Source organism: Cydia pomonella, chromosome 9, assembly GCF_033807575.1.
Source record: "Cydia pomonella isolate Wapato2018A chromosome 9, ilCydPomo1, whole genome shotgun sequence".
In the NCBI taxonomy this organism is placed as follows: Eukaryota; Metazoa; Arthropoda; class Insecta; order Lepidoptera; family Tortricidae; genus Cydia; species Cydia pomonella.
The window spans coordinates 3,837,284-3,864,720 of record NC_084711.1 but is presented as its reverse complement, the minus strand read 5'-3'; the positions used below and the strand labels follow the sequence as shown (position 1 = coordinate 3,864,720).

Sequence of the window (27,437 nt, the reverse complement as noted above, 5' to 3'; positions counted from 1 at the left end):
GCCGAACGGAGTCAGGAAAAGCTGAAAGGAGGATTGTCGCCCCACTGCAGTGGGGCTGGCGCTTAAGAGGAATTTCATTTGCGATTTTTCCATACAAACGCTCTCGACTGTTTCCTCCCTTAAATTTTAATTTAGAGCAACGATTTTTTCAAATAAGATCAATATCTGTGCCGCTATGCTTTGCTTTTTTGGATTATTTTATTTTGAAGAGTGACAGCGCCTCGAAAATCGCAAAAACGGCTCAATTGAATTGGCTGCAAAAAAGGCACATATACAAATATGACAACAAATATCCAAAAAATTAAAACATAGCGGCAAAGATATTTCTTCCTCTTGCAGTTTTAAAAATTTCATAATGTTTGGTTGCGTTTTGGAGGAGGAAATAGTCAAGAGCCAAACCTCGATTTTTGAGTTTTTTGCGTAGGAATTTTAGTCCGAGCTGCAGTTGTCCTTATCGCACGCACGCGCTCCCACCCATCGCAGCGCGACAGAAACATAGCTTCAAAGTTTCGAGATTTGAAAAGTTGCTCAGCTAGGAATTGCTCTTAACTCTTCCAGCGTATAGGTACTTATCGCTGGCAATACAAAGAGGTAACGCGGCCACCGATGTGTGGATCAATATCGCAGGCGGAGGACCTTCTTTCTGGACTGGGTGTTTGTTTCATAGATAGCAATACCAAGCAAATCAAATATGTATGTCTATACTATAGGTTCTCTTTTAGGTTTGATTTGTATGAGCAATTTTCAAAACCGTTCACACGGCTAGACGGTTTTATCCCGCATAGACACAGTAGGTATAACGATTTTAGAAGTGGCCATACAAATTTTCTGTCGCTACGATATTCGATAAAATCCCGTAAACGATATACGGGAAAAAGTAACCGTATTCTAGTCGTCTCTTTGGATAACGCCGTGTAAACCAAGTAAGGATCCTGATCGAATTTCTAGTCGTGTTTTTGGATTCTTCTCGAGAACGATGTTTTCCGATCTATACAGCAACGGCGGAGGTTTAGACCCACAATTTCTGATCGTAGGTAGTTTCAGCGACTTCTTTTGAATCTTATGTTATTACACTTTATAGGAAATATGAATTGAAAGAATATAGTATCAAATGTAGTAGAAGTAGGTGTAAATCAAACAAAATATCAATTGGGAACGGAATCGTTTATTGAACCCATCTGTTATAGTTAAATTATACAGTTATTCTACACTTTTTGTACTGTTCAAAGTACCTACCTATCTCAAGTATGCTATTTCTTAGGTTAGAATGTACGAACAAATGCACCGATAACCGAGGAATAATTTAATTTTCATTTATGTCGAATTGTGCTCCAAAATTAAGTGGTAGTTACCAATCACAGTACCTCTTGGATCCTACGATTATTTATAATGAATATAATGATTATAATATGTTTTATTATGAAATAAATATGCCAATTCGTTTTAACTATGTATTTTACATGACAATTAACAACTATGGATAGGAATGAAAATAGGAAAATAGGTACATCTGAATATTCGGAATATAAATGATTTAGCGAAAAGGATCCAATTCACAAATAATTTAATTTCAAAATTTTTAGATAATTTTACTTAGATTAAGTATCATCATTTTGTAGGTTGGATCCATTTCAATACCATCGACAATGGTGGTGACATTGTTTTATTTCAACATTCTTTTCAGTCGCGACAAAAAACAACCACGAATTTACATTATTTTGGGTAATTTTCCGGAGGTAAATTTCACTGATGTTATCAAACTTGTTTTACTAACATTACTATTTTTAGGTATGTTTTGATACATCAAACATAGGGTTACCCAACATGGACAATAATATGAAATTAAACTGATATTTTTAAATAATAGGATTCTCTACAATAACTTCTCGATTGTATAATCGTAATAACTATCAATTAGTAAATACCCAAAATGTACAGACGTTTCCTGTCCAATTCGCATTTACAGAATACCAAATACATCGTATCAATAATGTAGGTAACCTATACTAATAAGTTAATATTTTAGATATCGATCGTTTCGCTTCGTTTATATTTATCAATAATTAATAATAGGTATAAATCTTCCTTTATTGTCTTCAATATTAACCATTAAACAAGGCTGGGGTAATTTTACCGGGGATCTGGGACAAAAGTTTACAAACGAAGTTACTAAAAATATTCACTTAGGTAAGAGGTAAGTGAAAATGTCAAATTGGGAAGTGTACATATGTAGATATATGAGTATGACATTCGTAAATTCGTCTGGAAACTTTAAACCAAAGCCCCTAAACTGAAACTGTGTGTGCTTAACGAGTGGCTTTCGTGAAAATGTTAACGCTAAGAAACTAGTAGGTACCTAATTGACCGAAACTTGCAGAAAATACGGAAAAATTCCTATTGAGCATCTATTTCACTTTGTCAAAGTGAACTTTAGATGCATCAATAAACCAGTAGGGACGCGGGTTTGGTGCGTTCAAATGAAATATAATATTGTAACCAATGAGATCAAAGCAAAGTGTAAAGGTCCTGGATATTCAAGTAGGCAAGACTCCATTTCATAGGACATCTAAATTTAGAATAAGTCTAAAATGACCCGTTTTTTTACAAGCTTCAATGGCGATCACACGCGCCTTATCATTTCTTTTGTAGAAATTAGATTGCTATTATTAAAGCCAGTGTTGGCCGAATGTTAATTAGAATTGAAAATTAACCATTACAAATTGAAACGTAACCTGTAATCGTCCGTTACGGTTTACAGTTCAATTTGTAATGGTTTATTTTCAATTCTAATTAACGTTCGAACAATACTGATTATAGCAACCTAAATATTGCTACGCTGTTTTTATGCCATTTCTGTGAGTTCTAACAAAAAATAACTTCTTCATTTCTTTCCACGTTTTTGCTTCTTCGCACGTAAGATATGGTGGGATTTATTATAAACGGATAGTTTATAAAAGGATCCAAATGACACAAATCACGACATACGTCCTAAGCATGCATTTAAAAATGCTTGTTTGATTTGGATCCATATTGCAAAACTATGAAAATAAGCGGCAGGATGATGTCATTATAATTTAGACGCGTTTTTGGACATACGCAATTTAATAACCATATAATAGGCAAAGGTTTACAACCATAAGCAATCAAAATATATAGATATAAACAATTACGAGCAAGTATACATAACAGACGTACCTTGACTTGATCCGATGGTGTGCAAATCAACCGGAAACGAGTAAAATGGTTGTCAATTAACTGATGAAAAGATAACATTTTCTTAGACATGCGCCATACGGGTAGAAAAGACGTTTAAGAGGCAATTAAGAAATTTGCTTGCGTAATTGGGCGTAACTTGGGGAAAAGGATCCATAAAAATCTGTCACTAAAAATTGAACTTTCCGTCAAAAGGAAATGTCATTAATTTAAATGACAAATTTTAGAGGATGGAACCTTTTATCTACGTCCAAACAATTTGGTTGCATAAAGTAGTTAAGTATTACTACGGTATCGTTTCCAGGTTGAGTGTGCACATTACAAAGTTGGAAGCATCAAGTTATATAAATTGTTAATATAATTTACCTATCACTCAGCAGCAGTTCAGTATCAGCAGTTATTTTCCATCGCCGCTATCGAACAGGTGTCCGACATACTGTCCGACAGGTGGAGCTATATTTGCTTAACATTTTTATAAACCCTTTGAGATTCATGTTACAGAGGTAGTCGTTTGCTATATCAAACCAAATTGTGACCGTTCTCAAGTCAAGAATCGCCATAATCACGCCAATATAAATATATAATAAACGAGAAATTCATGATATGTACCTAAGTATACCACAAACGATCGAAGACCCGCAAATGATACAAATCAATAAATAGCATCAATGACAAGTAATATTATGTACACTTAACATACTTTAGTACCCTTCGATTTTAATGGATTCTGTATTAAGGTTAACCGTTACACTATAATATAGATGACTATTCTTTATAATTAATAGGTGTAGTTACTATAGCTCGTTACGCGAATTAATCATCGTCAGTATTTACATAAGTACCTAATAGTTAAAATACGTGGCGACAGTTGGACGTTACAACGAATAATTGGTTTCAAAAAAGTTGTAATTGACAATAGCGCCATCTCTTACCGGATTAGTACAACTTCAAGCATATATCGTGCAACTACCGCCAACGCACGACACTACACGAAAACACATTTTCTTTTCACCCTAGAACCAACAGCTGAAAACGCTTCGTTCGGTTACAAATGAATCCATTTAAATGTATACGAAAATAAGTGGGACTTACAGTATATACAAAAATATCACATTACTTCGAGGCCGCAGCTTTCCATTTTCTTAGTCATTAGTTCGTCTTCTTACCTAAGTCGTTCGAAGCGTAAGCAAGACATCGCTGGGAGTATTCAACCGTTCGTATTGCTATTGTAATAAAAGCTATTATCGCTCTTAAAAGCTGTGTTGCAAGCGTTTACACGCAGATAAAACAATCAAACACAATAATTATGCAAAACAGGATTGTGAATTTCATTCAATGCGGTACGATTTTGTTACACGAATAAACAAACAAAAAAGTTTTACCAATTTGTACATCAAACACATCTTCATACAACTCGGCCCATTTTCTACCCTACTTAGTAAAAACGAGGAAGATTTTAAAGACTAGGTGCTTCGTCGTAGTTTCGAGTTAACGTTACAAGAGTGAAATACTACACCTAAAAGTAGGTACTCGTAAGTGTTTTTCATCCATCCTGATTTTGCCAGAGCAAGAATTAATTAAGTATTTTCAAGATACAGAGACAGTATCCACGGGGCAAAATCAAGATGGATTTACAAATACGTAAAACGTCTAAGAAGCCGCAGCCACACCTGCGTGCAGCAATCAACAACGCTACACTAGAAAAACAATTTGGCTCGCACAAACGCGGAAGCGGACATACTCGTACACTTCAGTCACCGTATCACATAGAAAAATATAGTTTTTAGGAGTCGTTATTGCTAATAGGTACAGTCTTTGGTCTCCTCGTCATCGAGGAAGTCGAAGGTGGCGACGGCGGCGCGCTCGGGCTCGCCGTAGCGCACGAAGAAGCCGTCGCGGCCCAGGATGGACGGGCGTCGCGCGCGCGGCCAGCGCAGCACGCCCAGCCCGCGGCTGCGCAGCGCGGCCGCTGCAACGTACCACACGCTTACGGCGACTCTACGGAGACGGGACGGGTGAGCCGCGCCCGCAGCCAGGCAAGCTCCCGTCTCTCACACGTCTAGCGCCTACTGCTACCGTTGAGGGGGATACCGACAGTTCCAATCTCACAATGACAGACCAGTTTAAGGCTGGTTTTAGTGTCGCATTGACCAGTGTGGAGCGATCCGCACCGACCAACGGTATTAAGTTCATGTCTGCATAGACGACCGTCCACGCGGACTCGTCAGCTTTACTCTAAAACGCTCAATACATATTAGACGGTTCCGATCATTCCGCAGCACGACATCGAGACTAAGATCAGCCAAAATAGTATCCGTCTACGCAGGATCTGATCGGATAAAATACTGAATAGGAATAAAAACACAGTCACCAATTTTTTTATTTGTAAAAAATAATTAGAAAAAAAAAACAACAGTTATTCGTCAGTAGCCCCCTCATCTGTTTCTTAGACCACACCCAAGTCAAAGAACAGTGTCTTGTAGCTTTCCCTGATCTAATTAATATGAAACTTATCTACTTGAAAGTTCATCGGTTCATAAAACGCGAGTTACTCTCAAGTAGATCATTTAATGATCGGCCTACTGCTTTGCAAATTTTATTAAAATAATTTTGAATCAAAATAACTGTGAATTCACTGAAAGTTAAGAACAGAGTCGTGACATGAATGAAATATGACCAGTGGTGACCGGCGAGTAGAAAATAGCGAGATTTTTCTTCGCAGGCAAGTGTTTTTGTTTACAACAAGTTCTCGCTGCATTTGTTATGTGAACAGTATGAATAGCAATCAACGATATATAACGATAGTATGCATCTCCTGTATTCTCAGGGCACGATTATTTTCATTTCAGTATTAAGAGTCCGCAGCAAGCTCGTCCAAAATCCGCCTCCCGGAGTTTCATTCTCATTTTAATTTTTTTATGGAATATATGAAAAGCTTAGTCGCTGTATTTTCTTAACTATGGTACTCGTATCTGAAGCTACATAAACTAATTACAGGCATATACCTTATCCTATTGTACTTAAGTACAATGTTTCAGAGCAATCTAGAAAGTCTTTTTAATATGAGAGCGTAACTACAATATTTACGTTTGTATGGAGAACTACATTCAGATAGCGTAAGATATGACAATGATATTTTTCTGTGAATTTCCATTTGCAAAGCCGTAAGGGATTTCGTATGATTCTACTCGAGATGAGGCGATAGAGTGAGGTGCGTGAGTGAGAGCGGAAACGTGACGTGGCTGGACGTGACAAGACATGACACACACGACGGCACCTGTCACTGATAGATGACGTCGCTATATGACAACACATGACATGACACAGATAAGAATATTGGCGCGTGAATTTGAGAAACATTTGCTCTAAATGGTGTACAAGCTACGTCATTCATTTGAATGCAGATGCAAGGCTCCATTTCAATGAAAACTTTGTTTCTTTTTGGAGTGAGTATTAGTATTTTATGCAACAGTTGTATAAGAAGGGTCAAAAAAGGCGAGTGGCGTGAGTTACAATGTGAGCCGGAGCCGAAGGCGTAGGCGAACATTGTAAAGGAATACGCCACGATAATTTTTTGACCTACTTATACAACGTTGCATACAATATTTTTCCTACGAGTCAACAAAAATAAATCTTAATTTAGGTAAACAAATTACAGCAAAAGTATATAGTCAAGACGCGCGAGCATACCTTGTTACGCGCCCGGCCCGCCCCGGGCCGCGGCCGGCCGGTCGGCGACACCTCCTCGTAACTCATGAGGCCCTGGTACTTGCTACTTGCTAAATTAATTTTTTGGACAGTTTTTTCTCAATTTTGGCCACCGTAGCCTACGGAGACTAACAAGCAACGCTAAGCGGTCTTCGTAGTCTATGGGTGTTGCTATATTACGGGTGTCACATGCGTGTTTCTGACTTATGAAGTAATTATTTTTACTATGCAACCAAATGAATATTTTGTAAGTTGGCATCAATGCACTTAGTTTAAAACTGTATTCGTTTTGGTTTTGTTAGGTTGGTAGCCATTAATCGCAGTAACATTATAGCTTATAAAAGCACAAGAGCTTTTATGGGGAATAGACAATATAGACTTTTCTTGAAATCTTTTATGTATGTTCTTATATTCGTGTTAATGAATGCATAAATGACAGATAACAGTAGAGGAGTAGGAAAACATATTTTACGCTTCGATTCGACATTCAGAACCATATGCAATGGTAATAACTAATAACTCTTATCGCGCGCTTATTTAATTGGAACGAAGTACAATATTATATACACCACTATTATAATCGATTGTAAATGTATTTAAATTATTACGCGTGTTAAATTAAGCAATCCATTTTACCAGATAGTTACTGTTTGTTTCAAAAATTCACGCTTAAAAATAAATGTTAAAATAAAGCTTTAACAAACTAAAATGACAATGAACTTAAACTAAAAGTCTGCACCGTCAAACATGATCAAGATTGAAATGAAAACCTTTTAGCCCATGAGTGTTTAATACATGTTTATCAGTGCCAGGAAACTAACAAAACATTAAAAAAGGAAGACAATCAGTCACATGATTCCCAAATTATACCTAATATTTAAGACCACCCATAGACGAACAGTTTGTATTGCGTCATCATGGGACTACAATTTCTCAATCGGTCTCTGAATAAAACTGAAATTGAATTGGAAATTTGACTTTTTATATGAATTTTCGTCTATGGAAAGCCACAGATATGGAAGGTAGGGGCAAGGAACAGAAACTCTTTAGGCAGAATTGTTGGAAAAGTGTCCAGCTGTCAGCTATAAATAATAGTTCCAAATCTCTCCAGAGTAGCGCTAGAGTAGCTAAAAACCTAGGCGTTATTGACGGAGTGAAGTGCGCTGTCTATGATTAGATTTTTTTCTCAAGTATTCTAGGCATTGTAGCGCCGCCTATTTATGGTATTTTCTCCGGACACTTTTTGGTATATGGAGATTTTGTTCCTTGCCTCTACCTTCCATAGCCACAGAGTTGTTACAAAACGTCACCCAGATCTAAAATTAACAAATACTGAATTACTAGCTGCAAAACCCGGCGTTGCTCGGGTTAAAATAAATCGCATGTTTAATGGTATAAAAAATATTTGAGGATGCATTTTTTAACGTAGATAATATAGATTTCTATCTTAGATATTGAAAGACTTAGTCGACCATTAAATATGCGGTGTATAGAAAGTATATTTAATTAATTAACTAATTAACTAATTGAAATAATCATAAGTTAGAATAAAAAACACCTTAGTAAATGGAAAATTTATGTTTTATTCACACAATTATTTACATATGATATTCTACATACTACATATATGATAAATACATTAACATATTACACGTTATATTATACATTTACATTTTGTTTAATTTTTCTATAATACTTGCTTATAGACTACATTTATTGTTTTATTGCCCGGGCTGTAGATGAACAAATTTCGAGGTGATCCTGCTCGTGAGCATGCAACGTATAATTGACCATGTGCAAAGCATGGTTCCTTTAAGTCAACGCCACAGTATTTGAATGTTTGGCCCTGTGCTTTGTTGATGGTCATACTGTAAGCCAACTTCACCGGGAATTGTAAACGTTTAAACGTAAAGGGCAATCCATTTGATATTAAAGGTATTCGTGGTATAAATACTATTTGTCCTTTTTCTTTACCAGTCATTATACTGGCTTCGATGATGTTATTTTGTAGCTGTTTAATACAGAGTCTCGTACCATTACACAATTTTGGCGAGTTCAGATTTCGTAATAGAATAATTGGTGAACCAACTTTCAATTTAAGGCAGTGCAATGGCATTCCTGGAACATTTAGTGAATTCAAAAATTCAGAAGGAAAATTTACGCTTTCTTGTTCATCAGTCATTGTATCGATTGAGTTGTAGATTTTCTCTTCTCCCGGAATCATTTCCTGGATGATGTTGTTGATGCTATTGACAATGTCGTTTTTCGTGGCTAGAATAATGCGCTCCCGTAACCATTCTGAATTAGTATAATTTTCAGCAATACTTGGATACACTTCATTTATAAGTTGTTCCGGTGTTTCAACAGCATTACATAACTCATTAGTTAGTGTGATTTGGCCAGTATTTTCGTCTATTGGATAAGTGCCCTCTCCTATTTGTAAAAGTTTTTCAGCAAATTCTTGGGCCTTTTCATCTCCTGAAATCTGTGCTCTCATATTTGTTGTTAATTTAATTATTTTTACCTGTTCCCATATGAACGACTTCTTCAGGCAAGCGTTAATTTCATCTGCCGGCGTTGATTTCGGAATGACAGGTAGCGTTTGACGGAAATCGCCTGATAGTATTAACAATACACCTCCCATTATATTCGTGTTGTCGCGTAAATCTTGAAGTGTTCTGTTTAGTGCTTCTAGGGATTTTCTATGAGCCATTGTGCTTTCATCCCATATAATGGCTTTGCACTGTTTTAATATTTGTCCACGTGCCGATGATTTTGTGATGTCACATACCGGGAATTCGTAGTTAGCTACATCTAATGGTAATTTTAAACCAGAATGTGCCGTTCGTCCACCATCCATAAGTGTTGCCGCTATTCCAGATGATGCTAGGGCGAGAACGATTTCTTTATTTGCACGGATTTCAGCTAGAATTAAATTTATCAAAAATGTTTTCCCGGTGCCACCAGGTGCGTCTAAAAATATTATACCACTTCGCTGATTTTTATAATAATCCATTATTATGTCGTAAGCTTGTTTTTGACTCTCAATTAATAAGGGTTTGTTGTGTTGGATGTAAAGCCTCAATTCGTCGATATTATAATTTGTTTCTCTTAAAAATTCACTGTTCATAACATCCAAATGATTTCGTTTAGGAGATTGAACACCTAGTTGTATTAACGTTTGGTTAGAAATTGCTAAACATTTATCTTCTATCAATATCAAAGCTTTGTTAAAAATTTCTTCATTAAAATTAATTTCTAAGTCCGGATTTTGCTGTCGTAAATCAGCCAAGATGTCATCGCTCATATATTCTCGATATTTAAGCCATAGTCGATTTGGATTAGAAGGATTACATGTAGTTAATATGATTGCAAATAGCTCACGAATTTGACTTGCTGTTGCCGTTTGGGCTGCTTCATTCATAGCTAACTCCCAATGATTATCGTTTTCTAGTAGACCCAATCTTTGACATGCTTCACGATATGTCTCACAAATGTAACCATTGACAGTTTTTAGGTCTTCAAAACACGTTGGACCACGAATAGTGTGAAGTAATAAGCGTAGATAGAAACATTCAGCGTTTTTTGGATGCACTGTGTAGACTCGTCCTATTGTGTTACTCTTGAACACTCCATCATGTCCTTCTACTTGCATTCCACGTTTTCGAGGATTAAATTGTTTACTTGTTGTATCCCATGTATAATAGCTGGGTACTTCTGAGTAAAGTAAAGTCTTAGCAAATTGGTCTTTCTGGCATAATTCAAAAAATGCTGTTAAAGTTGTTCGAGTTGGTGGTTCCGTCGCAACTTTTTGTGCTGTTTCTGTTGTAAAAAACACACGTTGTCCATTTTCTAGGTGGACGGATAAATGTTGAACCGGTGGATCTCGATCGTGTATTGGAAAACTTAAAATTCGCCAAATTGCTTCGTTGGTATTAATGTAACGACCCATTTGATACTGTACTATTTCATCATGCTGGTTTTCATTGGTTAACGTAAAAACAGCCATATCACTGCCTTTGTTAATATATTTGCATACATATTTTATAGATTTAACAGAACTGCAGTATTCAACATTGATATGGGCATTGAACATTTTAGATAAAAGTGGATTATATGGTACTACCCATTGATTATTAACTTGAATTTCTGCATTACCTCGTATTTTAATTTTAGCTGTAAATCCGCCTTGTTCTGGTGATCGACGTCTATATTTAGGATATCCGTCTTCGCCTGTAACTGTTTCGTTCAAAAATGGCTTTGGATAACGTTTCGTACATTTTCCATCTTTCATACACGGAGAATTTCTATTTAGCTCACCACACGGGCCATGAACCATGTTTTTTACGATTATACTATAAAGATCAGAATCTTCTTCCGGGTTTGGAAATTCAGCTTTGATGATATCATCTATTTGATTCGGTTGAATTTTATTTTGGAGCCAAATTAAGTTGTGTGAATGTGGCAATCCTCGTTTCTGCCATTCAATTGAAAACATCCAGCAGATAACAACACCAAATATTTGATTTTTCACAATGGCGTCTATAAATTTAATTTGTTTTTGACGGAAAACTCGGGCAACAATATCATGTCGATCGCTGGCCGTCTGACCATATTGTAATTCTTCTTTGATTTCCATCCATGAAGAATTACATGTGAATGTTATAAATAAATCTGGTCTGCCGTGTTTCCTAACATAAGTTATTGCATCTTGAGCATATTCATGCATGTGACGTGGACTTCCAGTGAATGTCGATGGCAAGATGACCAATTTTCCCATGTTATCGACGTTTCCATCATTTATCATTGCATCTTTCAAATGGATGTATTCATCCGAACGCAACTTTCGTTGATTATGGCGAATAAAATCTAATCTTTCCGTTTCAATTTTAGCATACATGTCTACAATAAACTGCTGAAATAGCTGCCGACAGTTTAAAATATGGTTATATTCACCATTTCTAGTCATAATTCGATAAGCATAGAATTGCATAGCTGATACTTTTTTGTTAGTTTCGACACCTGTAGCTGGATTGATTTGTTGAATATTGAAATGATAACCATCCTCACCTTGCCAAAAAATTAGCGGATATTGTAGCGCATCATAACTACGATGTGTTTCAGCAATACGTTGCAATTTATTACTTCGACGTTGAATAATAATATCACGACGACTACATTCGTTATCAACAATGACTACGGCAACTTCGTTCGTTTGAGGTGCATTAAACCTTCGTTCGTGTTGACCGGCTGGTCTTTTATCTGCTCGAATGACGATCTTATAATTATCTGCAGCCATTTGGTCTAGAGAAGTCTTGAACACATTGATTAGTTGATTATGATTATGAAGTAGACGTTGTAATTTTTGAATAATATCTCGTTGCAGTCCCTGAAAGTTAGAGCAACGTTGGTCTGTTTCAAGTTCATCGTTACCAACAAAGTATATTTGAAGAAATTTTGGAGATTCATTAGACATCGGCAAAAGAGAGCCTAATCGGTGATAAATTTGGCCTTGAACCTTAAAAACCGGGCTGAAATTTTCTTCCTGACATATTAATGAAGCTCCAAATGAAGTCATTTGAAAACAACAGTTGTATCGACGTATATTTTGTAGAAAATGATTGGAATCTGGTGTTTCTCCAGTCATATATGCGAGTAATTGAGGTGGTGGTACATCTAGTGCTGGTAAATTGACTTTACCACTCGAGCAGCATATACCAGCAGTTTCGCCTTTAAATTTCCGGGCATGACAATACTCGCATATCGTATCCATTTTTCCGATGACAATATTTGGATGTTCACTGTATTGTTTTTTGCAATCATAATGGAAAGCCTGAAGTTCTAAACTTCCAACTTTACATGAAGCAGCTCGTCGTTGGCGTAAAGTAGCCATTCTTTCTTTTTTTTTGGTATTTTCCAGTTCACGTTGATCAGCAGATTGACGATTTCTGAGTGATCTTACTCGACATCTGGTTTCTTCATTAATACGTGCTCTTTCCTCTTCGGTTAAATTTTCTCTAATTCTTTTTACTCCTTTACGAATGTTTAAAACACGTTTTTCTTTTTGTTCTTCTGTTTCATTTTGACGTGCTATTTTTCTTCTTTTTGAAACCACTTTGGGTTTTGTAAATACTTTTTTTCGCCTTGGCATTGTAAATATAAAAAAAGTAATAAAATTAATCAAAACGAATATCTTGGTTGTTACAATGATAAAACTAACGAAAAGTTACTCACTTTCGGTTTATATACCGTTGAAAATCGAAATTTCTAGTATCAGAACACTCTAGAATAGTCAAATAGTTTTTACTTTTTCATTTGTTCAAATCACTTCAATTTATGTAATCACTGTTCACTCTTGGCTTCAATTGATCTTTTCGCGACTGTAAACACGGTTCAACTGACAAAAAGTCACTGATTTTCGGTTTATATACCGTTGGAAATCGAAATTTCTAGTATCAGAACACTCTAGAATAGTCAAATAGTTTTTACTTTTTCATTTGTTCAAATCACTTCAATTTATGTAATCACTGTTCACTCTTGGCTTCAATTGATCTTTTCGCGACTGTAAACACGGTTCAACTGACAAAAAGTCACTGATTTTCGGTTTATATACCGTTGGAAATCGAAATTTCTAGTATCAGAACACTCTAGAATAGTCAAATAGTTTTTACTTTTTCATTTGTTCAAATCACTTCAATTTATGTAATCACTGTTCACTCTTGGCTTCAATTGATCTTTTCGCGACTGTAAACACGGTTCAACTGACAAAAAGTCACTGATTTTCGGTTTATATACCGTTGGAAATCGAAATTTCTAGTATGAGAAAACTCTAGAACATTCCGAGGTACTTAATTACGATCTGGATCGTCAGGATTAATTTCAATAGTTGCACACATTTCGGAACTTTCTAGAAGCTTCTAGATTATTCTAGTCATTTCTAGAACTATCTAGAGCATTCCATATCGATTTTTACACTTGCAAACAATTTTGAATCTTTCTAGATCTTTCCAAACATTTCTAGAACTTTCTAGATCATTCCAGAAATTTTTAGAACTTTCTGGAACATTCTAGATCGATTCTAGCAGTCACACACAATTTTGGAACTTTTTAGATCATTCCAGAAATTTTTAGAACTTTCTGGAACATTCTAGATCGATTTTAGCAGTCACACACAATTTTGGAACTTTTTAGATCATTCTAGAAATTTTTAGAACTTTCTGGAACATTCTAGATCGATTTTAGCAGTCACACATAATTTTGGAACTTTTTAGATCATTCTAGAAATTTTTAGAACTTTTTGGAACATTCTAGATCGATTTTAGCAGTCACACACAATTTGGGAACTTTTTAGATCATTCTAGAAATTTTTAGAACTTTCTGGAACATTCTAGATAGATTGTTACAGTCACACACAATTTGGGAACTTTCTAGATCATTCTAGAAATTTTTAGAACTTTCTGGAACATTCTAGGTCGATTTTAGCAGTCGCACACAATTTTGGAACTTTCTAGATCATTCCAGAAATTTCTAGAACTTTCTGGAACATTCTAGATCGATTGTTACAGTTGTACACATTCTGGAGTTTTCTAGATTATTCCAGAAATTCCAGAAATTTTTAGAACTTTCCAAAAGTTCCCATGAGTTAGAAAAGGACAGATATATATTTTTTCACATTTTAGCCACCCACAACCACCTACTTCCACCCACCGCGACCAAACTCCCTTACTCCCACCGGGAGACCAAGGGGTATTTACCACCCCAACAGGAAGTTGATTGGAAATAGTGGTGATAGAGAAAACCGTGTCTTTACTTACGCACATTAGCATTTTATATATATATTAAGATAACAGTGAAGTGTGTTGATTTTCTCTTGTCCAATTAGATCCACACTTGGTAACACTCCCGATGTCGGGCCCGATTAGAAACATTTTTTTTAAATTTTACATTTCAGTTATTGTTATCGATGTGCTGATATTTAGTGAACCGGAAAACAACTCTTTTTCGGGCTCGATTTCGGGGGTGTTCGGAAGTGTGGATGTAATTAGCCTATTAGTGGGTTATATAATATGTTTCAAACCCATTTCACGCAAATGCCATTATTTCTTTGATATTAAGTAGTATTTATTTAAACTTTATTGCACAACATATATACAACAATGTAAAAATGGCGGACTTAATGCCAAATGGCATTCTCTACCAGCATGGCATTCTTTACTTTTTTATTTATTGCTATGATTCAGGCTTACAATATTAGGGGTTAGGTAACAATAACTTCCCAGTTGAAATGGTAAACAAAATCTAAAATTTGTCTAGTAGTGTAAGGCTCTCCAAACATTTTGATATCTGTTCAATATGAATATACACGTGCTTGAGCGTGAGAAACTTGGCATTAAAACTAAACTCATGAAAGTACTTTGGGGGGCTTAAAAACAGTTTTAAGTGTTTTAACCGACTTCACGTCAGAAATTAAAGCTTTAAATTGGAATTTTATTTCGCTGCTTTATTTTTAAGCTGCTTTCTTTCTACTGAGCAATTGGTTTGATAGATTATAACTTTGTTTTAATTTGGAGACCCCTGCCTTAGAAGAAAGTGTGTACCACCTAAATTACTAGACGGATTACATAAGAAAATAGAGATCACCACACATACGCTGTTCCGTACCAATTTAGTATGGGAACGAAAGTAACGAAACCGCTTTTTATTTTAAGGTGCCTAGTCAATGTGACAATCGTTTGCGCTACGATAACGAAACGCTTTGTGTTTCTCTATCACTCATACTAATATGGAATAGTACGACAGTGGAAGTTGCGTAAAGCCTAGCGGTAAGAGCGTGCGACTTTCAATCCGTAAGTCGCGGGTTCTAATCCCGGCTCGTACCAATGATTTTTTCGGAACTTATGTACAAAATATCATTTGATATTTACCAGTCGCTTTTCGGTGAAGGAAAACTTCGTGAGGAAACCAGACTAATCCCAATAAGGCCTAGTTTACGCTCTGGGTTGGAAGTTGGAAGGTCAGATGGTAGTCGCTTTCGTAAAAACTAGAGCCTACGCCTATTCTAGGCATTAGTTGCCAAGCGGATTTCAGGCTCCCATGAGTCGAGCCGTGGCAAATGTCTGGACGACACGAGGAAGGAATAGTTGCGTATCGTCCGCTACGGAGCGTAAAAGATTGGCATGTTGGCTATGAACGCCGTACTCGTATAAATTAAAAATATTTACTAAACTTGCTTTAACGGTGTACCTGGGTTGTTACAGTATACAATGGAAGAAGAATATAACTCATTAGTGCTGATTTATCCGTAGAGTTTTACAAGTAAAATCACAGCTATGTGTGATGACCTCGTGCTCTTTGTAAACGCTTCATATGGCTGTGTATTCGCATCTATGGGCGGATAATGATTAGGTTAGGAATGAATCCTTCCCGTCTTTGCCCGGCGGGGACAGATGAAAATAAATTATTGAAATTATTTCCATCTGTGATTGAATCATTACCATCTGTGCCCGCCCACCGGCCAGGGGAATACACCCATAAGGCGGTGTCTATGTAGTGTATGGTGTATTTACCGGTCTTCTGCCTCCGGGAGCGGTGCAGGCGGTGCAGGCGCGAGTAGACGGGCGGCGGCGGCTCGGCGGGCGACGAGCCGCACGACGACGGCGACGAGTCGCTGGACGCCAGCATCACGTCCAGCAGGTTGGCGCGCGCCTGCGGCACGGACAACTGTTACTAAAGCACTGGGGGCCGATTTTTGGATTTCGATTGCTCGATTTCGAGTTCTCCCTTTAATACTATCTCCACTACTAGACATTTAAATTCTACCGATAGAATCGAAAACGAGTAATCAATACCACTAGATTCCCAATTTCTATCACTCGTATTTCAAAAATAGCATTTGTCCGTTTCCCACAGATTTTCGAGTGATTAAATCTAGCGCTCAAAATTCAAAAATCGCCCTGGTCCTTTTTGCATTACGAACACTCCTAGGAATGATAAAGTCAGAGCATAATCCGGTACCCTTGGGCCAAAAAAGGCCGTCATGTGGCCCTCGGGTTAGTTATCTTACCCCTCTCTTACGTGTAGTAAGACAAGTTATAATAGAGCACTGGGTATTTTTTCTACTATTAGTCGAAGTAAGTCAAATAGACTTACGAAACCTACTTTTCCTTGTATTCGTTGGATATTTAGCTACTGACTAGGAAATTGAGACATTGCAATTTTTTTGAAACATATATAAGCACTTTTAGTAACTCACATTTTAGAATAAATTTTCGTTGAACACCGTTGAAGAAACAATAAACAAACAAGCCTTATCGTACGTAGATATTGATTGATCATTTAAAACATTATTGCTAAAACATTCATTTTATTTACAAGTCTTTTTAAAATATAGTTTATACTACGACTAAATAATATATATTAAAACGTTATCAACTAATCAGTAATTTTAATAATCGAGAGCGATAAAATACTCATTATGGGATGACGTACCTACTATATGAATTCAAACAATAATATTTTACTAAATACGTCACAAATTATCACCAATTAATCTACAATTTATAATCGGGTTCTTCCCATTCCGCGAAAGTCCTCGTTTTGCCTTAGCTCTGACCCTAAGGACTGCAACTCTATGACAATACTTACATAACATTATTACTTTATAGGGACCGTGCGCGTTGGAGGGTCTGCCATCTTGTGGCCTGAATCGGAACCATAAATATGTACATTTACACGTCACGTGTTTTCTTGTGCATAGTAGGTTCTGCCATCTTGTGGGCTACATCGGAACAATAAACATCACATTTATGCCTCGCGCCAAAAATCTGACGGCTCCTGTGCTGCCTCCTACAGTTCATGCACGCTAACCTGACAGTATCATAAGATAACTGGAAATAAATTGTGTACCTAACCTACACTGATTTTACGTTTATTCCGCTTGGTCCAAAATCCAATAATGTGACCATTGCGTGGACATCAGCAATTTCGAGAGACATCGACTATTTTGACTTCAAAGGATGTTGTTTGATGCAAAGAGGTTGTGATTTTACCTTAGGGTCGCTGAAGTCGATGTCCTTTTCAACATGGACCCAGCCGGTCGGTGCCCAGAGTGCGCCATCTTTCTGCGCCGGCCCTCGTTCTTCACTCTTCACTTCTGAGGCGCCCTCATTCTGACGGATCATTCTGAAAATAACAAAAAAAAATTGTTTCCGAAATTCAATTGTAGAACAATTTTATCCCAAGGTTGTGAACATCATTTTTAATTTTCTCTATGATTACATTGGTATGAAGCAATTTATAATGATGAAACTAACCTGTTCAGTTCTTCAATGACGTCCTTAGAAGTAGCAGCTTCATGGAAACTGAGCGTGTGCTCCTGTTTGACGATGATCGGCTCCGGCGCCGCTGCCACACATTTCTTCTCCACCACGGGGATCTTCGACCTTCGCGGCGACGACGGCGGCCTTTTCCCGCCCAGCAACATCGGTATACGACTCTTCTCTTTTGGCCTCTCCCTCTCCTTATTACTTACTATCACAGTTTCAGCAGTGGAAGTGCTGGTCGTATTCGATTCCGTCATTTGAGGCGAGCTCGTTTCAGGAGATGAATTCTCCTCTTCTTCGGGAACGGTAACTAAAGCTCCCGTGCTCCGCCTACAAGCGCTCAGCACTTCCTCGACTAAAGACACTTCAGTCTCGCCGCCGGCGAAGGGGAAGCTCGATGATTTTATAAGACACGTATCTAGTTCTGGCCTCTCGCTTAAGCCTTGCTTCAACAATATTTTTACAGCAGTCTCTTTAAAATCCTCTGGTTGACTAGAATCAATATCACATGACCTCTCCTCGAACTTTTCAGACATGTCTAAATCAGTAATTTTACTTAGGTCATTCGTTCTATTGATTTCATTCTTCCGTTGTACTTTTAAAAGGTGATGCTCCTCTAATTCATTTTCATCGTTGTCGGTTCGTGTAAATTCGTCGTAGTAGTCCTCTGACTCTACGTAAGGACCTTCACGTTCGATGAAACGTGGAGTAGACCTTGGCTCGGATACGGTATCACAAAATTGGATTCTCGGCCTCTCAGGAAGGACGTCACAGGAGTCGTTTTCTGAGAAGCTACTAAAAGAGTCTGGTCGTGGCCGGTCTTCTGAAACTTCGCTTCGCGGTCCTATTGAATCATCATCGAAATCGGCAGCCGCGTATGGAGGTGGTAGTTCTCTTATTTCAGATACGGGTCTTGAAGACATGGAATCAGATTCCTCTCTATCACGACAATATTTTTGCTGTTCTGCGATGAAATTAAGTACATTTTGAAGCGCTTGCTCACGATCTTGCAATGCCATAGCTTGAACATCGTGAAACCGTAAATGGTTATTGCCGTCAGCTGTCGGTAAACCTCTTGAGGAATTTGATGCTAAGCTTTTTGTGCTCTCATATTTAACTAGCCTATAAAAGTCCCGGGTGAAATCAAGCCCTACGTTTGCGCAATCGCCATCTTCACTCAGCGCTGTGCTTGATCGTTTGTCTGGAGCGTCCGATGCACTAGACCACGAGCCACCAGGAGAATGAGTTCTGGAACATTCCCACCGCTTTTCTGATGTCTCTAAGTCTTCTCCTATTCTACACTCGTCAATTTCGATTGTCGCGAAACCACAGTCGTTCCATAAACAATCACCTACGTCTTCCTCAAGTTCTAAAGCATCATCTTCTCTTATACTCGGTAGTGTCGATAACGAAATTTGTCCAGGTGTTGTTATTTCAGCGAATGGAGATTGTCTGTCTCTGAGATCCTCACATGATAGTGATAAGCTCCAATCTTCTAATTCCGCTCTGTCGTACTCCAGCTCGGCTATATCTCGATGTCGCTGTTGTAAGGCTGACCTGGCATCATCTAGCTCGAGCCAATGTTGAACATAGTCAGCATCGTACTGCGAACCATCTGCGCGCTCGTCTGCCGTACTCCCCCATGAGACTCGTTCAGAACTCGTTGTTGATACAATTGCTGTTCGCCTCAGTGGTCTCTCTGGGCCTGGGTTTAGATCTAAAACTAACATGCCTGAACTAGGGGTTGGGCTGTCTAGACAACTCGTTGGGCATGTTGTTCCAGCGAGTAGTTTCAGACAAAGATGAGAATCGGAGAAGCTTCTCACAACGTGTTGAAAGGGCAAAACTGGTCGTGAGGGAGGGTAGCTACCTCGCACTCCAGCGAACGCTACACCGATTGGAAAATATATATAATCCGCATCGGTTCCTAGTAGCCTTGCGTGCCGGCGAGATTCTCTGGGGTTTATGGATACTATTGTTTGATTATCTGTTTCATCAGACGCTTCGTTAAGGTCAGGTAGGGCTCTGTCCGCCGCATGGTCACTCTGCCTTGACGCGTCGGCTTGAACATCGCTGGACATTGTGGAGTAGCCCTCATCTTTGGCGCCGCTTTCAGGAGACTCTGCGCCTGCTTCTCCAGTCTCGCAATTTTCTTCTTCTGTCACCTTATCCCCTGCTCCATCTGAAATATTTACGAAAACCATGTGAATGTCCACTCTAAGATTCTTCCTACAGTACTATTTATATGAATCATACTGATATACTACCTCTAACAGGATCTGAACAGGCTTGTGGCATGTTGAGGCTTAACGTGGCTGGTCGGGGTGGCGCTGCCCAAAGGGTCGGGTCTACTGCAGACAATGCTCGGGCCAGGTTAGCAGGGGTCACCTCCAAGCCCTGAAGACACAAAAAAGATAAGCTATAAGGGGAAAGTGTCCAAAAGTCCATGAAACAATTTAATGAGCTATTCATCCGCAATTTTATGGGCTATATAATTCGAAAACATCTGAAGTTGCTGTCAATAATCCGTCAGTCAAAACACGTCGGTTTGCTTAGTAGGTATCGTCTCAAGTCAGAATAATTGTTGGTTTTCTGTCGATCCTCTCACCAAAACCCCAGTCCAAAATCCGTACTGCGTCTTCTTATCTTTTTTTTACATATTTCTGGTTTACTACCCAATTGTGCATCAGTTCAGTTTACCTTAAGTTCAGTCCAAATGTCCGCAAGTATCTGGTGCCGTCGCTTGTCGTCGTGGCAGAGCGCGGGCGCAGGACCGGGCGGTGGAGGAGGCGGGGAGTCGCGGAACGAGATCAGGGAGCCACAGGAGCCTACGTCTACGAGATGCACTGAAATTTGGAGAAGATTAAGGTTAAAAATGTTTTTTAGTGAGACCTTGGACTTCTATAAAGCTGCCTACCGTACAAAATGAAGATAAAGGCTTAAAAGAGAGATCTTCAGTAAACAGAACAGTCAGTCAGTGGGGTGATTCATGACGCCATCGGCATGTTCTGTTTGGCTAGGCTCTAGCAGCGCACTAAGACCATCTTCCTTCTCGTTCTTACCTTGCAGGTCTCTGGCGGGCGTGAGCGGTGTGTGCGGAGTGGCCGGCGAGGGCCGCGGGACAGGGCGTAGCTGGCGGACTAGAAGCGCGCTAAGCGCTCGGTTCTGAGCTTCCAGCTCTCGGACGCGTGCTCGTGCGCATCCCAGCTCTTCGCGCACGCTCTGGAAATTACGGAAGTATTTGGTAAGTGTGGATAGTCAGTTAAATTTAAAGCTTCATTTTACTTATACGAGTAGTACGCTTTAAGGGTTAAAGTTACAACACCAACAGACAAGCACGAGTCTCTCTCAAAATACTAAGACCAGGAAACTATAATTCATTGTGTATTGCCGACTTTACAAACATCTTAGAACTCTTTCGCAGCTGTATGTAAGTTTCCTTACGATGTTTTTCTTAGAATGGCATCAGGTTGGATTAGCTACAACGTGGCGCACAAAGTATCAATTCAAATAAATAAATTCCTATATTTTTTGTGCTCCGTACATAACTTAGTTCACGAAGCACTTATGCGATCAGTTCAGTCTTGCAAAACGGTTATTTCCTAAATCATCTATTAATCTGTATATTCAAAATATGAATAGAGCATAGCAGGAAATAATTGTTTCTGTATTTGGCAGTTCTTAAGCTACGTCACCATTAAACGGGTATAATAAAGCCATTATTATTCACTTTAGAACCCAAAACCGTATAAATGACCCATCAGCGCAGAAACCAGAACCAAATGCTCCAAATTTTCAATAAGAATAATGTTTGCCAAGTAAAGAGGCTATTTCGTGAATTTATATAAAGCTTTAATCAGAATTTTGTACTGAACGATATAAATTACGAGATCGTTTCGACCCCACTCTGGGATCGTCAGACATCTTCAAAACAAACGCGTATATTTTAATTACGCTTCATTAGTTAAATTAAATTCAAGTAGAAGTAATTGACAAGCGGTAATTAGAAGGGGAGGGGAGATGCAGATAGGAGATGGCAACAAGACATTGCTTTCAGTGTTGCCAACTTAAAATTCGAAAGCATGGCCCCTTAGAGTTTGTTTAAGGATTTCCAAACTTTGTTAAATTAGTTTAAACATTAATTAAAGGCGTATGAGTTTAATTAAGATGGTTGAAATATAATATTTTTGAAAGCCGCCAAACGCAGGAGATAATTATAATTACGGAAGTCTCCGAATTTGGACGGCTTCGCGTCGCGTCATTAGCAGGAACTTCAAGACGTCAGCCATATTAAATAACATGCTTTCACTTATTTTGAAGTTTGTAACGCCTCACAAACACATGTATAGGGAGTGTGCATAACTTTAGGGAGCAACACAGGAGACGTCAGATTTTTGGCGCGAGGTGTAAATGTGAAGTCTATGCTTCCAATGTAGCCCATAAGATTGCATAACCTACTATGCATAAGAAAAGGTACTAGAACGGTAGATGGCAGCACTCAATTTGGTGTTAGGTGTCAATGTACATACATGTTTATGTTTCCGATTCAGACAAGATTCCGATTCTGGCAGACCCTCCAACGCGCACACGGTCCCTATAGGTAGGTACTTATGTGCTTAATAGGGAAAACAAATTAAAAACGGACTTTTTTATTAAGAAAAAGGATCCCGTTTGATTTATAACTCTAATGATTAAAACAGATATTTCGTGCTTAGAGTTTTTTCACGGAATGGTGGGTATGTAAAGTCGGAGTGGTCTGTTACTGTTGACTATTATGTTTAACATATTTTATAATTTTATAAATTGCTTCGGGACATGTAAAAAATCTACTACTACCTATTTAAATTGCCAGTTTCACCAGGTATTAGGTTAAATTAATAATAGCCTGAAGTACCCACCTGTGAAATTTCGATAAGCAAAGACAATGATTAATAACCAAGTATCTCACAATTCTCTCATCACAACATTATACCGCCGTTTGACTCATAATATCTCCAGAATATAATCAACGTCACCCAGCTTATGATTTGATTGATCATCCCCTGAGTTTATTGATAATATAATGGGCTTGATATGCAGATGTTAGGGCGCCATGTGTGGAACGTCTTGAGAAATTATCTTAAGTAATAATTAGAGGGTCGAGTCGAGATGAAAGCCTGTCTGCGTTATTGGGTTTCAGCTAAATTAGGTGGAAATTGACATAAAGGTGTTAATTACAAGTAGGAAATTGTGAGTGGAATTAAATAAGTTTTTAGCTAAAATTTCATTTTTGAGACAAACTTTCTTACTGACTGTACTTTTCTTTCCACAGACAACAACCCAAAACACAATTAGTTTACGTTGTTTTAACACAGAGTTTCCAGCGCCACCTCCTGTATCCATCGTCAGATCAGCTCGATGTCATCATAATATTGCATTGTCATCCGATTTACATATGTATGCAATATTTCAGGACAATCGGAAATCGAGAAGTGGGTCAAATTTAGCTTCCAAGATTTGACTCACATCATCATATTAGGCAAGTTAAATTAAAGCTTGTAAAAAGTAATAAACAAAGACTAACAAACAACATATAAACAAGCGTTAAAAAGCATTCATATAGGGTGGTGGGTTAGTGTTATTTTGAGAAAGTTAGTCAAAGGGAATAAAATAAACGCAACCTAAAGCGAGTAACCATTAATACTCGCTCAATCTCAATGTAAAAGTTTCTTCACAAAAGTTAAACGTTCCCACAGAGAACACCTGTTAAACTTTCAAAAACAATCAAATGAACGCAGCCGTTCCGTGCACCCGGCGCCATCTTTGTGAAGTTCGCGCCAAAACTAAAACAACATGGCGGACATTCACAAACTGGATTTAAACGCAAACACTCGCATTATCGGCCAGATTACGTCCAGATTACTGCGGGCCAGGCTTTGGAAATTATTACGGTAACAGCTAAAACCGGGGTGTCCCATTTCAGGCGATTTATGTGCGAATGTAGCCGCATAATCCGCGACGGCGAAACAGGTCGACTATAATTATGAGAAAACAATTTCTGGGATGCATCTTAATGCTTTTACTGGATTAAGAGACACAGAAATTGCGTCGAATTGTGTGAAATATTTGGGTGCCTAAGCGGGTTTTGTTTTTAGCGAATTAATTTTAAGGATTTGTTTTGGGTAAACGACGTGCGTTAGGATTTTCATGCAATATAGTGGATAAGCAAGCTTTAACTGACCTTTAAATTTGTTGCTGTAGCAGAAACTGGGTATTTGTTGTATTTTGAAGACTTTTAGATTGTCCTAAAGTACACATTATTTGTTTTGTTACACGACGTTCTACAACGCCGTCGAGCATCTTGTATCATTTTTAAAAACCTAACACTTTATGCCCCAACTCATGTTGTTGTATTGTATGACCGTTCCTTTGCCTTTGGACCATTCCTTCTTGTTCTCTACTTAGTTTTATTCTGCTAGCATGGCTGGTTGAATGAGTAAGGCCTAGAACATTGTCTAGGTCTGTCTTTAGCAGTAAAGAGTTGTTGATAATTATTAAATACCTTTTGCGACAGTAATGCTCGCACGACCAGCTGCGCGACATCGTTGAGCCGCCGCTCATGCTACCCACCGCCCGCCGCCAGGTGCGTGCGCAGGCGGTCGTTCTCCGCCGTCAGCGCAGACAGCTGGCTCGGTAATGCGCCGCTGAAGCTTACCGCACACCACCAGTTCTAAAGCACTCTATGCTGTTGATTTACCTTTTGTGACAGTAATGCTCGGACCACCTGCTGCGCGACATCGTCGAGCCGTCGCTCATGCTCCCCACCGCCCGCCGCCAGCTGCGTGCGCAGGCGCTCGTTCTCCGCCGTCAGCGCAGACAGCTGGCTCTGGTAATGCGCCGCTGAAGCCTGAAAGGAAGCCATGCTAAAGCTCTTGCCGATTCAAAAAACCAGTACCTATATTTTGGACATTTGTACAATTTTAGATTGACAACATGTTTTGCCAATGAAATGCAGCCATGCTACAGCATTTAGTAATAATTGGACGGAGTATAAATCGGCAATTTTGTAACCATTTTTGCTTGGTAGTGAATATTGAAGATAATTTTTTTTACTCCTCTGAGGGACAAAAGCTACAGCAAATTCCATATATTAAGTAAGGCTGATTTATAACGTAATTTAAAGCTTATATATTTTGCTTCATTCTACTTTCAATTTCATTATTAAAAGTGAGCAGCAGTAGTTTCACATTCTGATTAAATAATACCAATAGGCCATGGTAAATAATGACGTCTTTTATAATAAATCGCACCGAAATGTATACTTGCTTAAAACGCAAGCATCTAGAGTCAGATGCAGAGAGAGGTGACCCCCTGCATAGACTGATTGTATGCACGGGGGTCACCTCTCTCTGCAGCTGTCTGTAACTAATTGAAAACTATTTCGAGAATATTCAAAATATATCCCAAACACATCTAATCAACCTCGCGTCCCAGAGCCCGTTAGTTAACTCCCGGAAACCAATTTAAGCGACATGGCCCGCAAATGAAGCTTCATATTTAGGCGTCACGGCTTCACTCGGCCCATTATCATTTAAAAAACACCCCGAAACTCCCATCATTCGCACTCTTAATTAAGCCGCCCACAGTTACTAAAATAAACAAACCAGTTTTATTTGAACTCCCGCGTTCCAATCGACCAACAGTAAGGTCGATTCTGAGTAAACAATTTGTTAAGGTTTCGATCATGTTTTCATACGACCTTGATCCTTCACGCTGATTGATCCCAGCGCGAACACGGGATAATTCGTGTCATTAGGAAAATCGCTCGTATTGGTGCGCGTGAGATGCACTGCGATCCGTGTCAAGGTAGTATCATAATAAGATAAAAACTATAAGAATGTATAAAATTTGAATCGGCCTCGGTTTAACATTAGGAATGAGTTTTCCATTCATAGTTGAAGGTCCCTGGTGTGACACGGTCCAATTGCCAATTTAAAGCTGCAGTTTTATTGACTAATTTAGTCTTTGGGGCGTCGAGATACGGCCGCGGTTGACAGCATTGTTTATAGTATATGCCTTTCATTAGGGTGAGACACAAAGAGTCTGTTTGTCTGTTTGCGCGCCTGTCTGTCTGAAACAACATGCGGTTGATACAAGGGGAAGGCTTGAATGATGCTGCTGCTAATTTGGACTTTTATTCCAGATCTGTGTTTGGTTTCTAAATGGTTTGTTTTTGAGGATATAGTAAAAAGGCCCTCTGTCTATTTAACGAAGAAATACAATGGTTTTGTCAATTTGGGCGCTCTTTTCCTTTTATTTTTATTCTGCAGGCATTTTGCAGATTGTTTTGGATGCTAAAAGAAAGAGTTCGCTTTGAAGCGCAATCAATAAAAACCTTTGATGTATTTACCGTAATAGTAAACAACATAACACAGTAAATATTTACATTAAATTAGCACTACTGTTATATTTTATACAGGTTACTATTGGAAAAATGAGATGATTTTTGTTTTGAAAGAGTATTGAGTATTTTTGGTTTGACGCTGTCATTTTGCAAGAACATATTTTCTATCAGAAAGTTATATTATACTAAAAAAAGTTAAAAACCATAGACAAATATGTAATTACAATTGAGGACAAAAATAGTGGCCGCGAACTGAATTTAATCAAATTTTAAATTAGCGCAGGAATTTTACCGTTGCAGTGAATTTATAAAATTTATATTTGGAATTCGTGACCGCAGCTGAAGCAGCTAATTAAACTGAATCCCCGTACTGTAATTGCTTTTCCATCAATGACAGAAAATAACTTGAAATCGAAAAGTACTTTGAAAGGTATAAAGCCATAAATCACCGTAAATAACCCTTGGAGTTACGCTTTTAATACGTTACAATTAAGTCTATATTTAAATTTATTTTATCTAGAATTCAGCGTTCTGTTTAAAGTAGATGAATGGAGTTTGGTCGGGTTTCATGTTAAGGTTTAATGAAATGAGAAATATAAAAGGAATTTCACTCATAGCGGGTACATTATATTATAAGTTTAAATAAGGCAAAGTAAGTCTATATTAAGAGTAGGTAAATAAGTAGTGATACAGTAAGAAAAGAGTATAAGTAAGTATGTTTAAACAACACAAAATGGAAATAAATTAAAAGTCGCAATATGTCGAGTTGTGTACAAATATTTGCGTTATCCTTGAAACTATAGACATGACGG

The 27,437-nt window shown here is 38.2% G+C and overlaps 1 protein-coding gene across 7 annotated transcripts in view; it reads right to left on the bottom strand.

Moving 5' to 3' along the window:
* Window positions 1-1,145: 1,145 nt before the first annotated feature.
* Window positions 1,146-27,437, bottom strand: part of LOC133521123 (uncharacterized) — a 614,754-nt gene continuing 588,462 nt past the window's right edge. For 5 of the 7 annotated variants that reach the window (XM_061855897.1, XM_061855895.1, XM_061855900.1 and 2 more), the window contains 8 exons: window positions 24,979-25,128; window positions 21,305-21,464; window positions 20,943-21,088; window positions 20,510-20,639; window positions 18,234-20,424; window positions 17,970-18,102; window positions 16,488-16,626; window positions 1,146-5,182 (listed from right to left, as the gene is read on the bottom strand). In XM_061855897.1, coding sequence (XP_061711881.1) covers window positions 5,013-5,182; window positions 16,488-16,626; window positions 17,970-18,102; window positions 18,234-20,424; window positions 20,510-20,639; window positions 20,943-21,088; window positions 21,305-21,464; window positions 24,979-25,128 — 3,219 coding nt within the window. In that variant the 3' untranslated portion in view covers window positions 1,146-5,012. Of the gene's footprint in view, window positions 5,212-16,487; window positions 16,627-17,969; window positions 18,103-18,233; window positions 20,425-20,509; window positions 20,640-20,942; window positions 21,089-21,304; window positions 21,465-24,978; window positions 25,129-27,437 lie in introns of all 7 variants that reach the window. The other 2 variants (XM_061855899.1, XM_061855898.1) reach the window with 2 other exon arrangements.